Source organism: Manis pentadactyla, chromosome 9 (assembly GCF_030020395.1).
Source record: "Manis pentadactyla isolate mManPen7 chromosome 9, mManPen7.hap1, whole genome shotgun sequence".
NCBI classification, from domain to species: Eukaryota; Metazoa; Chordata; class Mammalia; order Pholidota; family Manidae; genus Manis; species Manis pentadactyla.
This window is the reverse complement of record NC_080027.1, coordinates 43,448,355-43,462,146: the sequence shown is the minus strand read 5'-3', so window position 1 is coordinate 43,462,146 and position 13,792 is coordinate 43,448,355. Positions and strand designations below refer to the sequence as shown.

At 39.2% G+C, this 13,792-nt stretch overlaps 1 protein-coding gene across 1 annotated transcript; it reads left to right on the top strand.

Annotated features, from left to right (window-relative positions):
* Window positions 1-9,521: 9,521 nt before the first annotated feature.
* On the top strand, window positions 9,522-10,475 carry LOC118912159 (olfactory receptor 52R1). Its single transcript, XM_036884957.2, has one exon. It carries the CDS (start codon window positions 9,528-9,530, stop codon window positions 10,473-10,475), a length of 948 nt encoding a protein of 315 aa, XP_036740852.2. The 5' UTR covers window positions 9,522-9,527.
* Window positions 10,476-13,792: the final 3,317 nt, after the last annotated feature.

The window sequence follows — 13,792 nt, the reverse complement described above, 5'->3', positions numbered from 1 at the left end:
AAATTATTTGCAGAAAACAAAACTGAGAAAAACAACAAATGTCCACTAACAATTGAATGGATAAATTAAATGAGATGAGGTACAGCCATTGGATGGAATTTCATACAGCAATGAAAATGAAAGAACTACAATAACACATAACTATGTGGATGATTCTCATAAACATAATGTAAAGCAAAAAAAGACAAACAAAAAACAAAAAGCAAGACAGACATTAAAGAGTATATTTATATGCAGCCCTACTCCACTCATTTAAAGTTCAAAAGCAGGTAAAATGAATCTATTTTGATAGAGGTCAGGACAGTGATTACTTTTGAGGGGAGAGGAAGAATGATTGAAAGATCTGGAAAGGTGGCTTCTGGGATGCTAGTAATTTCCTATTTCTTTAACTGAGTAAGTTACATCAGTATGTTCAAATGTGAAAATCCAAGCTGTACAATTATGAGTTGTGCACTGTAATGTATGTTACACACAAAATAAAAGGCTTACTTAAATATTTAAGGACAAGCTCTTTATTTCACCATCTACATTAGTAAGTCATCAGAAATGACCTGGTCATAAAATTTGCAACCTGGGCAAAAACCTTAGAATCTTTAGCCAAATCTGTGTTTGAATTTTACCTCTGATACTCACTACCATATAAAATTTAACAGGATCCTTGACTTTTTGATTCTTAATTCCTTAACATATGAAGTGAACATATTTCTGTTTACATGCAGGCAGCTATGGGAATCAAAGAGATAATTAAATCTCCTAACTCTCTAAGTCAATCAGATAATTAAATCTCACAGGTACTCAGTAAATACAATTACTATTCCCTACCTTCATTTTATGTCTGAGGAAACAGTTATCCAGAGAGGTTATCAAATTTTCCAACAATTGTAGGTACCTATTGGAAAAATCAGGTTGAGATATCCCTAGAATCCCAACCCTAGTACTCTTACATTTAAGAGTAATTCTCAATCCTTACTCTGCTTCACGATCAAATGGAACTCAAGCCCAATAGTCCCAGGCTAATTAAATCGGTCTGAGGTGAGCACAGTATAATGTTACAAGCTTCCCAGCTGATGCTACATGCAGTCAGGATTGCTAATGACTGCATTCTACTAAACATGTTCTATACTGCCAGTGTTAAGGCAGTTACTATAAAATTCATAAAAATGAGCATTTCTTCACTCGCAATCAAATAATAGTGTCCAAATTTCTAATATTCTAACACATCTGTTTTTCACTTAAAGTATATAAATTAAGAAGGTATTTCACAGTCAATATATATATAACCATTGCACTATTTTTATTTTTCTAAAACATTATTAAATCAATGTGTTTCTATAATTGACTGCATTTAAAATCAAGTACCTATATTAAAATAAACATAAACATAAGTAGAAAAATGGTCATATATTTTATATTTATAACAAATTTTAAACATATCTCTAAGAATTTTACACTTTTACTTTATCCCCCTTCTCATGTGCTTCTCTTAACATAAGTTTCTTCCTGGCATTGCAAGAATGCTCTCAAGGCTCAGCTTTACATTTGGGGAAAACATGGAATCAAAGGAAGAACTTGTAAGACTATATCCTGTGATGAATGGCAGAGGGACAAAGGAGAGAGAAAATATAAGTGAACATGTATTTACTGATCACCAACAAGGAATCCAGCTTGCAGGCAGTGTGACCAAAAAAGGGCTCCTGCCTTATGGAAGCTTATTTCTCCACAGACTACTTGAAAATCAATCCAGCATATGTGAAACAAAAGAAGGTGAGATTACATGCTCTTCTCATTACATAGAAATCAAAGAAAATTGGGCTTATTGTTACAGAGAGAACCCAAAAGTAACTTTGACCAGCAGAAAGAGCTTGACCTTCAGTTTCAGATAAGCCAATTAAATGCTTCCTCCCCCATTTGCTAGATGTTAAGGTACTTAAACAATCTGAGCTTCTGAAAATATATCTACACTCCCATGCTCATAGCAGCACAATTTACAATAGCAAGACAATGGAAGCAACCTAAGTGTCCATTGATGGATGAGTGAAAAAGAAATTGTGGTCAATGAAATATTATTCAGCTGTGAAAAAGAAGGAAATTCCACCATTTGTAACAACATGGATGGACCTGGAAGACATTATGCTAAGTGAAATAAGTCAGTCTCAGAAAGAAAAATACTATATAATCTCACTTATATGTGGAATACCCCCCCTAAAAGAAAGCCAAACTCAGAAAAAGAGATCCAATTTGAGGCTACCAAAGGGAGGCTGGGGCTATGAGGAGGGTGAATTGGAGGAATGTAGTTAAAGGTAAAAATATCTATTTGTAAGATAATTAAGTCCTAGGGCCATAATGTATAGCATGATGAATGTAGTTCACACTGCTCGATGATGTAGAGGGAAGTTGCTAAGAGAGTGAATCCTAAGTGTTCTTATCACAAGGAAAGATTTTCTTTTCTTTTTGTTATGTCCATATGAGATGATGAATGATAACTAAAATACTGTGGCAATCATTCACAATAAACCTAAATCAAACCATCATGCTGTACACCTTAAAGTTATGCAATGATGTATGCAAAATATTTCTCAATAAAAGTGGGAAGAAAGAAATTCTGAGTTTCCATTTGCACTGTAACAAAATGATGAAAAGGTGCCCCATATACCTGCCCATGCTCAATCTTCTGCCTTCTAATTGGTTATTGAAAGAACAATAATGCTCTTTTTAGCTTGCAGATGTGCTCTTTAATTGATTGTGGGACTTCATTTGCTAGATATATTCATTGTGAATATTTTCTCCATCTATGTTTGCGTTTTCACATTTAAATGGTATCAAGGGTGTCTTGCAGTGAGGCAGGAATTGAGTTTCATGGTGCTTTTCATAGAGATATAATAGGTTCTAGCACCATAAAGACATTTTTCTGTCACTGAATTGCATTGATTTATCTGTTGAAAATCACTTAAGTGGGTTTGGAGTTATTTCTGGTTTATCACTTTTGATAAATCCTTACATAAATACAAGGCCACCCATAGGATACATTGGACACTACAGGGTTCACATCTAGATAAACAATTTCATTAAAACTATTTAAAAATCCACTGACTCATGTGAGGTACAATTATTTATAGGTGAAGATTTAGAAAAATGAATAGAAATGTATTTATTGTAGTATTAGTTTTCTAGGGTTACCATGGGCTGAGTAGCTTAAACACCAGAAACTTACTATAATTCTGGAGCTTATTAGTCCAAGAGGAAGGTATCACTGGGGTTGGTTTCTCCTCTTGACTATGAGGAGAATCTATTACACGCCTCTCTCCTAGCTTGTGGTGGCTGACTGGAAACCAGCTTGTAGACAATTCATCCTGATCTCCACCTTCGTGTCCACATGGTATTCTCCTTCTGGACATGTCTCTGTCCAAATTTCCCCTTTTTTACAAATACACCAGTCATGTTGGATTATGGCCCACTCTACTCCAGTATAACTTCATCTTAACTAATTATATCTCAATGACCATATTTCAAAATGAGGTCATATTCTGAGATACTGGGGGCTAGAACTACAACATAAGAATTAGGGGAGAACACAATTTGACCCATACCAATTGTCCAATCAGTGCACAAACATTTTCTTGGCTTTTTACAGTGTCTAGGACCTTTGCTACAATGCTGACATCAACAAGGTTCTGAAGACTAAAGAAGGCACAACATAGACCTTGATATTTCCCCTCTAACAAGATAGATGTGATCTCCTTAATTGAATGTACTAATGAGCCCTGGATGCTGCTGAGAACACCATGCTTAGGTGAGTAAGAAGAAATGAGGTGGGAAAAGCCCTCTGGGATTACACTTTGACAGGTCAAGTAAAACGAAGTTTAGTCTTCAGCTTCATGGTTGTAAATTCTTCTACTGGACCAGATACAAAAAGTAACAAAAAAGTTTCTATAACTTAGGGGGAAGAATTTGCACAATACACTTAGCTAGAGAGATCCATTATCAAAGTTGTCTAACATCATGGCCCTGTACAATTAAAGAGAGAGAAATACAACACTAGTTTGGGTTGTTCTGAAGGCCCAGGTAACCACGAACCTGCAATGGCACCAATCTGACCATGGGTGATATTGTTTCTCTCAGCTGCTCAGTGGCACTGGGGCAGCAGGACATAATGATATTTCGATGTTTTCAATGGTAGCTATGATCAGTAAGTAGGTATTGAGGTTATTCATATGAATATGGTTGAAATGATGAACTATGAGGACTAGATTTTATAGCAAAGAACTTCTATGGAAGAGTGAAAGAAAAAATATACAATGTTAGAGGAACTGATGATGTAGAAAACATGGAATGAGTAAAAGCATGAGAAAGATAAGATGATGTACTAGGAGTGAGATGCTCAAGAATTCAGAGATAGAATAGCTTTGAGCTGTTACAAAGTCCCGACCATGTCCATATGTGATTGATTAAAGTACAGTGGAGATAAAGATCAACCGAAGTGAGGATCTAAGAACTATGAGGCTGTGGACCTGTACACAGCTATATTGAGGTGGCCCAGGAGGCTCATGTCAATATCCTCAACATTTTCTTCCATCAGAACTTTCCTTCCAAATTTTATTCTCTGTCTCGGCCTTTGCAATACTAAGAAACAAAACTCACAGATTGGTGTGGCTAGAAGTTTTACAGTAACCAACCTTAACTGGGTTCCCCATACTGCCCTGAAACCTTTGTACATAGAGACTAGGGTTCAGAGCAGGGCTGTGAGCCAGGTAAACAAGTCCTCAATGCATCCTGCAGACAGCTTAGCTTGTGAAAAACACAAATCATGAAGGGCCTTTAAAAAGATCCAACAGGAAAAGACTGATCTTTCCATTATACACTCATTTCAGCAAGCCATGCCTGACCAAACTCAAAAAACATTGTGGCTGTCCTAACAAGCAGATTTCACAAGAGCCTGGGTGTCACATCTACTTGGAGCCACCAAGTCATTTGAGGCTGTGGAAGATTCCACAGATGAAGAAACTTTGGTCCTGTCCCTAGATGTCACATTTTGTTTGGAGAAAAGATTTTCTCAGGAAAAGTAAAATGAAGAAGAGAAAGAAGAACCTGACACTCTCTTCTACTTTGATCATACTGAGTGTTTCATCTACCACAGTTAGAAGGAGACACAGAAAATCAATTTGAAACCTGAGATGAATCCAAAACTATAATATCAGCCTCATCCCCAAATAATAAAACCTTGATTCAATGATACCTTAATTTAAAAACTTGAATATTTCCTGTAAATATAACTCCCTGATTTTTGTTATGCTTATATCTTAAAATTAACCATGAGCTTTGTGAATATGATGATCACAATCCACCATAAGCAGATTAATGTAGACCTGATAAGCTTCGTGACTCTTTGTATGTGATTTGTTCCCTGTAAATGGATGTTGGGTTTTGGATTTGTGAGGAACAGCCTCTGAAGTCTGACTGCTCTGCACTCTTTGCAAGTCAATCTTTACTTTCTCTATTTAAATGCTTTTCTCTCAAATCTTCACTTGACATCTCGCACATCAGGAAATACTGAGGAAAAATGAATTAGAGAATTCTAGTAGGGCCTTTACATGAGGACTGAGAGCGGAAACTCTGCATTGGTTTTAGCTGTCAGGCTGAGGAGGAGGACCTTCCAGCCTAACAACGGTTTTTAAAAAACTATGACAAGACTCCAATCCTGGAGCCCTTTTCCTTGTCCAGACTACTTAGAAGTGGGAGTGCCTCCAAACCATATCGACCTTGGTACATATTAAAGCACAAATGGATTGTCAGAACCCTCATCAAACCCACACAGCTTTCATATACACATTTTATGTATGTATACGCGCTGAAATGTAATCTCACATGATGAGATCAGGAGCTAGCAAACAGCTCCACAAAGCATGCTTATCCCATGGCCTTGTACCCATAGCAAGTACTATCACATTAAATATGGATACTTAATGAAAATTCTTACTTATATTGGCACTTACACACACCATTATACATAAATTCACATGCATATCCAGTGTCTTACACACATATTTATTAAAATATCTCTCAGATACGTATGTTCAGGTACATGACATAGACACACTTTCCTATGGCATAAAATATCCCTTCAATTACAAATAAATTCTGACCAACAGAATATACATGCATATGGATAAGCTCACAACCATATAATCTCAACAACACACATTCTTGCACAAACATTCAAATCCCTGGCTTTAGCATTTGTGTATCCAGAGGAGAGAGGAAAGTTAACAGGTTAACACTTCCAGATTTAGCTTCCAGTCTCAGAGGAGACCATTCAGAATATGAGGCAGTGGAGCTCAGAAGGAGGGGGATAATTAATAACCAGGAGAAGGGAATGTCAATTTGAATAAGTCTTTAAATAGGCCCTAATCTATAGTCTCTGCTAAAAGAATCCCAGGAGCCAGATACAGCTGCGTATGGTTCAAGATAAAGCAGAGCTCAGGGTGAGTGGTTCCCTGTCCCCCAGTCATCTCTGCCCTTCCCAGAGAGCAGTAGGACTCACAGGGGCTCCAAGAAGAGGAAAGGCAAGGCAACACACTGCGGGGTGGCCTGACTCATGGGGGGTCCAGGTCCAGAACTTCATGATGACTGAGTTTCCTTCTGAGATGGACAGAAGATTCACGGTGCAATTCAGAGAAACTCTAGAGAAGTAAGAACACAGCCTCCATACACAATCCTGCCATAAAGGATGCTGGATCTGAACCCCCCACAAACTCCAGCATTACTTGCTACACTTTAGTTTAGATACCCCCAAGTGAGAACACAGTCTACATTTCCCTGAAGCTTTTCCATAGCAAGATCAAAGCCCATTGTATCTTTTCTCCCTTCAGCCTTGAGCAACATGGTTGAACTGATGGACAAACTATTTTCACATCACGACTGGACTAAGTGAGCACCCGCAGAGCCAGTGGTACCAATCACTGACTCAAACCCCTACTCACAGATGAAAGCTGAGCTCCAGAACTGTGAAAACATAGTTCTTGTGAACATATTTCCTGAACCAAAAGCTACACTGAGTTCTCACAAGTTAGACTGTATTTTAGGATATAGAAAAACTGAATCTGAAGTTCGGTGTGGGATCGCCCCACTCATAATGCTTATAAAAGGTGACCTAACTTTGCTTTCCTATGTCCTGTGCTCACAGGAGTTCTCACTGTGGTGGGTGGGGGTGCAGACATATTTAAACCAAGGAAAGGGGGAAGGAAAGGTGAGCAAGAAGGGAAATTATACCACCTGCCTATCCCTACCCTTTAAGGAAGGCACATTTCCATCCCTCAATCCACCAGCAAGCTGACGCCCTGTGCTTTCCCTCAGAATGATAACTGAAAACCTCTCACACTGCCAAAAGTGACCGAGGGTTGCCTAACATTCTGTCCCATCCAATTCATATGACTTGTGGCCTTAACTTTGCATGTGTTGAGTTCATAAGTCTGAGGGTAAAAAGAACAAGGGAATTGCTGATAAGTGAGGGCATGAGAATTCATGGACAGCAGTGAAAGTGCAGACAGGAAAGAGGCACCTGTCAAGGGCCCCAGCCCCAGCCACAAACTTGGGTCTCAGGGCAGCTCCACTCCTCCTCTGTCCACCCAAAAAAGAACATCTGGGAGCAGAAAATCAGAGGCAAAGAAGGGAGTGAGGAAGCTCACAGGCATCACATAGGGAGGATCTCCAGTCTCTGAAAACATCAGAGTCTGTGATGTAGATGGAGGAAAGGAGAGACCCTGGCTCTTGAAAGGGCCAGACAATGTGAGTCTGTGCCCTCAGGTTGAGAAGAGTCACCACCCCTAAAGGAGTAAGTACAACAGGTGAGCTCTCCACTAAGGCTCCTGGTAAGGAGCTAACAAAGACGCCATCTTGATAAAGCAGCCCAAACCCAGAGATGCCAGAAGACCAACCCAAAGGGTATTCTAGAGTCAGTCCAGGGCAGTGTCAGGGGCTCCAGGTTCAAAGATAGTTCTATCTATAACTCAGGCAAGTCCTGTTCACATCTGCTGTAACCATGATAGGACAACAATCTTCATTTCTCAACCAGGGGCCACTTCTCAACCAATCATTATCTAATGGAGGCAGTGGTGTGTTCCACCAAGAACAGTGGTGTGGAGTTGTGCACTGGCACTAATTTATCATGTGATATTGGGCAAATCATACAAGTACCTTTAGCTCTATTTTTCTCACTGTAAAATAAGCTTGCAGAGGTTTTGTGAGGTTTAGAAACAATAAAATGTAAGAAGTTATAGTGTTATATCTGCAAAAACAGCAATGCTTTTCATAATTAATTGAAGAGATTATTATACGATTTGAGAGATGGAATCTTTAGCACACCTTCACCAGGGCCCAGTGAAGGAAAAAAGATGGCTTACTTCTGGTTTTCCAGGTGCTGCTGAGCCATAGAGAGTGGAGTTAAAACAGTCATGCACTGACCAGCAAGGAGACCTCTACTATGAGAAATGGACACAACTGTCTGGTGGGTGTAGGGCCATAGGAGCGTTCAGAGCTTTCTATCAGAACATTTTAAGGTACCGTTAACAGTTAATAAGTCCACTGTACTGAATGATGGTATTTATTTGTTATTTTCTTCAGCAAATGTTTGTTAAGCTCCCATTTTGTGCCTGGGAGATGTTAAGAATGGTGCACTGTTCAGGGATGACTTCATGAAAATTGGTCATGTCGGGCAGAAGGTCGAAAATTATAGCCTGCTAACCAAATCCAGCTTGCAGCCTGTTATGCAAATAAAGGTTTTTTGGGGAATATAGCACAATCACACATATAATATTGACTATGGCTGCTTTCCCACTATAATGGCTAAGCTGCCTAGTTGCAACAGAGACTATATGACCCACAGTCTAAAATATTTGTGAGCCGACTATTGCAGAAACAAGTTCAAGGACTCCCTAATCCTGGAGGGGCCATACACTAAAGACAATAGTTTTATTTACAGGTGCACAACTGGTCAGTCAGTTATCTTCCAGCCCAAATCCCCGTCGTAACTGCCCTAGAGTCAAAGCTAACTCTACATCTCTACATACATTGCTGTGCTCTTCAGCCAAAAGGTTTCCCAAGCCTGCTTCCTACGCTGAAAATCTGCCCAAGTGGCTGAAAAAGAGGGATGAAAAGGACCAACAGAAAGGTTAAACAAATCAGTTATTGGTACCAAGGGACGAAGGGCAAGAATTACTATGACAGTATTTGTCAAGATAGTTTTCCCTTAGCCGGTTCTACTTTCAAGACAAAGATTGATTCTTACGAAGAACTCATGCTTGCGCCTAGTATGTTCTCACCCCAATTTGAATGATATAATTAAGAATAAATAATACGGAATAGCATTACTTCACATTACAAAATTTTATTTACTAACACTATTTGAAATTATTCTAGGTTACCATTAAACCCAAATGCCTATGATTCCATTGTTCCTTCCAAAAGATTATAAACAATATTGTTCTGGTATCTCCTGCAGGAAGTAGATGAATGGAGAACAAGTTGACCATCTCATGATGCTGGCTTCTGGGAACAGCTCTTCTCATCCTGTGTCCTTCATCCTGCTTGGCATCCCAGGACTTGAGAATTCCCAATTTTGGATTGCCTTTCCATTCTGTGCCATGTACGTTGTGGCTATCGTGGGTAATATCACCATCCTTCATATAATCCGAACTGACCACACCCTGCATGAGCCCATGTACCTTTTTCTGGCCATGCTGGCTATCACTGACCTGGTCCTCTCCTCTTCCACCCAACCTAAAATGCTGGCTATACTCTGGTTTCATGCTCATGAGATTGAATACCATGCCTGTCTCGTCCAGGTGTTTTTCATCCATGCCTTTTCCTCCGTGGAGTCTGGGGTGCTCATGGCTATGGCCTTGGACCGTTATGTGGCTATCTGCTTCCCACTCCACCACTCTAGTATCCTGAAGCCATGTGTAGTGGGCAAGCTCGGAGCAGCTGTGATGGCGAGAGGGCTTCTGTGGGTGAGCCCCTTCTGCTTTATGGTCTCCAAGATGCCCTTCTGCCCCAACCATGTCATTCCCCAGTCATACTGTGAGCACATGGCTGTGCTGAAGCTGGTGTGTGCCGATACTAGAGTAAATCGTGCATATGGGCTCCTTGTGGCCTTCTCTGTGGTTGGTTTTGATATAATTGTCATCAGTATATCCTATGTGATGATTTTGAGAACTGTTCTGAGGTTGCCTTCTGGGGAGGCTCGACTCAAGGCTTTTGGCACATGTGCTTCCCATAGTTGTGTCATCTTGGCTTTTTATATCCCAGCCCTCTTTACTTTCCTCACACACCGCTTTGGACAGCATGTGCCCCCAGTGGTACACGTCATGTTGGCTAATCTCTATCTACTGGTACCTCCCATGCTCAACCCCATCATCTATGGAGTCAGAACCAAACAGATCAGAGACCAGGTTATTCAAGGATGTTGTGGAAAAGACCCCTGAACCCAGGGGACAGCATCACAACCACCCCAACTACCCCTCTGACCTGGGGACATACATGCAGAAAGTTTGCCATGACCATCGTCACAAAGTCATCTCTGTGAACCAGTGGCCCGGAGGTCAGCAGCTCTCCAGAAGGGAAAGGAGCAATCTTAAGGAAGCCCAGAACAGGAGCAACCTGAGAGTTGTGATTGATAATAAATATTGAGCTTACCTATGTTTATGAGAACAAGATAATAGTAAAAAAATATCTTCACCTGTCAAATTAGTGATGACAGGAAATGAATGTTATCTTCCATCTAGTAATGAGGTGAAAATTATTTTTATCCTGTTAATAGAAATATAGGTTGGTATATTTTGTTGAAAAGGACCTTAGAAATTTCCATCAAAACAGTTAAAAATTACATATATTTTCCTCTTCTTGAAGTCTCTTTCTAGAAATAAAATTTTAGTAAGAAATGTACAAAGCTATCTATAGTTTCATTATCTTTAAATCAATGCATTTCTTATCATTGATTCTAGGAAAATCAAACAGCTATGGCATTGAAACACAAACATGAAGTTGCAAAATGTTCTTATGTTTTTTTATATTTAAAAGAAATTTTAAAGATATCCCAAGAATCATGAACTTTTGTTTTATCTCCTTCCTGATGTGCCTCTCAGGACATAAATAAGATACTTCCTGGTTTTGGAAGATTGCTCTTGAGACTCAACTTTACATTTGGAGAAAACACGGAATTAAAAGGAAGGACTTGTGAGACTATATTCTCTGATGAATGGAGGAGGGACAAGGAAGTGAGAAAATATAAGCAAACATGTATTTCCTGATCATCCAAAAGGAATCAGTGTGGATGCGTTAGGACTCAAACATAGTTCTTGCCTTATGGAAGTTTATTGCTCCACAGCCTACTTGCAAATCAATCCAACATATATGAAACAAAAGAATGTGAGGTTATGTGTTCTTCTCATTAACATAAACATCAAAGAAAATTGGGCTTATTTTTATGGAGAGCATCGAAGAGTAACTTTGGCCAGTAGAAAGAACTTGGGCTTTAGCTCCAGATAAGTCAATTTGAACCCTTCTCCCATTTGCTTCTTGTATCACCTCAATCAAGTTACTTCAACAATCTGAGACTCTGAAAAGATATCTGCACCCCCATGTTCAAGCAGCACTATTCACCATAGCCAAGAGATGCAAGCAACCTATGTGTCCACTGATGGACAGGTGTTTCCAAGGGGTGGAGAGAAGTAGTCCATCTCCATATCAGTGGGTAATTACATGGGTGAGGAGGGCTTATCTCAACCTTGGAGTTTGGGGGGCGGTTTCTCTCGCTTCTGCTGCAGCAGTGGAGAGAGAGACATGGGACGATGGCTTGTAAACAATAAATGGGTTTTAAACTTTATTTGTCCCTTTGACTGATTTTGGTTTCAAAGCTAATTTGCCCTGGGATTTCCCCTCCCTGGAGTTACACTAGGGATGTAATGTATAACACAATCAATATAGTTCAGCTGTGGTATGATGTATAGGAAGTTGTTAGTGGAAGAGATCCTAAGTGTTCTCAACTTTAGCAGAACATTTTTTTCCTTTTCTTCTTATTATGTCCACATGAAACGATGAATATTAACTAAACCCATTATAATCATTTTACAGCATTATGTAAATAAAACCATGAGGTTGTACACCTAAAACTTATACAGTGATGTATGTCAAATGTTTCTCAATAAATCTGGGGAAAAAAGACAGCTTGACCTTCCATTTGCACTATAATAAAATGATGAAAAAGATGCCCCACACTCCTGTTCCATGCTTAAACTTTTGTCTTCTAATTGGTTATTGAAAGAGCAACAATTAATCTTTTTAACTTGCAGATGTGTGCATGTCTCTTCCGTGATTAAATCCCTCTGCTGCTTTCTCTTGTTTGAGAATAAAATGAGAACCTTCACATGGGCTTTCCTTATCCCCAGGCTTCTCTCCTGCCATGCTCATCATTGCCTCCCTGGGCTCCAGCCACAACCTTTTCTTAGATTCTTTCATCTTCTGAGTCTTAACCATACACACCCTCTGCTTGGTCCCCTTTCTCATTTTTTCCCTTTTCCTCCTTGAGATCCAAGCACCAAAGCAAGTTTAAATAAATTTAATGTATCTGTTTACCTCATTATCAGGCCTCACTGTGAGAACAGTGCCCTACATGGTAAGTACCCAGAATAATCATTAAATTAAAATCAATTTGTTTATTGAAACAGCTACAAATGGATGAATAAATTAAGCCATAAAATACAGCACACTGTAACTGGTCAAAAATGATGGTCATCCTTTCAGAAAATGCCAAAAAATTCTATATATTGAAGACTTGTTTTCATGCTTTCTTTTGGTCTTTTTTCATTCTTTTTTTTCCTTCCTAAATTCATTGAAAAAAAAATTTACTAAGGGCTTACTTCCTTCTGCTTAGTTTAATGAGTCTTTCTTTTAATGCAGAATGAAACGAATGAAATCCTAAATTAATATTAGGTAGTGTATGTAGATCTTCCCTATGCCAGCTTGTATGAGATACTCAATTACATTGCTTCCTTTCCTTTGCCCTCCAGTGGGCTTAATACAGAACAAGAAAGATTTGGTTTATGTCTGAGCAAGAATTTACTTTAGTGAGGTTTTCCTCAAGTGTATCATGTGCCTGAGGATATTCATGTACTTTTCTCTGTTGTAGATTAGGAGGCCCCATTGGCGCCAGGGATTCTGCTCTTGATAAATCAGTCATCTGGGAAAGCCACTTAATGGTACTTTGCTTTTGCCAGAAAGGGCTGTAATTTTCCCCCACAAAGTTTCTCAGAAAGCATTTCTCTCTGAGAGGGTCCTATGAACAGCAGGTTAAAGAGACGAAGAAAAGAGGTGTAGATGCAAAGGTGAGAACTAGGGTCATCAAGAGATGGGAAAAAGTGGAGGAGACATTTGGAAGAGGAAGAATATCTCTTTTCTGCTTTTCTAGGCTTTGTAGGGAGGGAGATAGAAATGGAAGTGAGTGGGGAGAAAAATCCTGCAGAAACTCTCTAGAAGTTTAAAATAAACATGAGTACTCAAACTTGACCCTGAAACTCATTATGAAAATTCTTCATAGCCTCATTCATGTTGGGAGGGAGAATCATATCAAGAACAGCAATTGCTAAGGGCCAAGACTAGAGTGAGGAGAAGGCAAATTTGGGGGAGATCAAAAACTTCAGTACTCATAACTAATGTTTTAATGCAATATGTTTTAAATCAAAATTATTTTTTAAATCCATGATCAATAAAATATCAAAATTTTAAATACAGACCAGTGCCATGC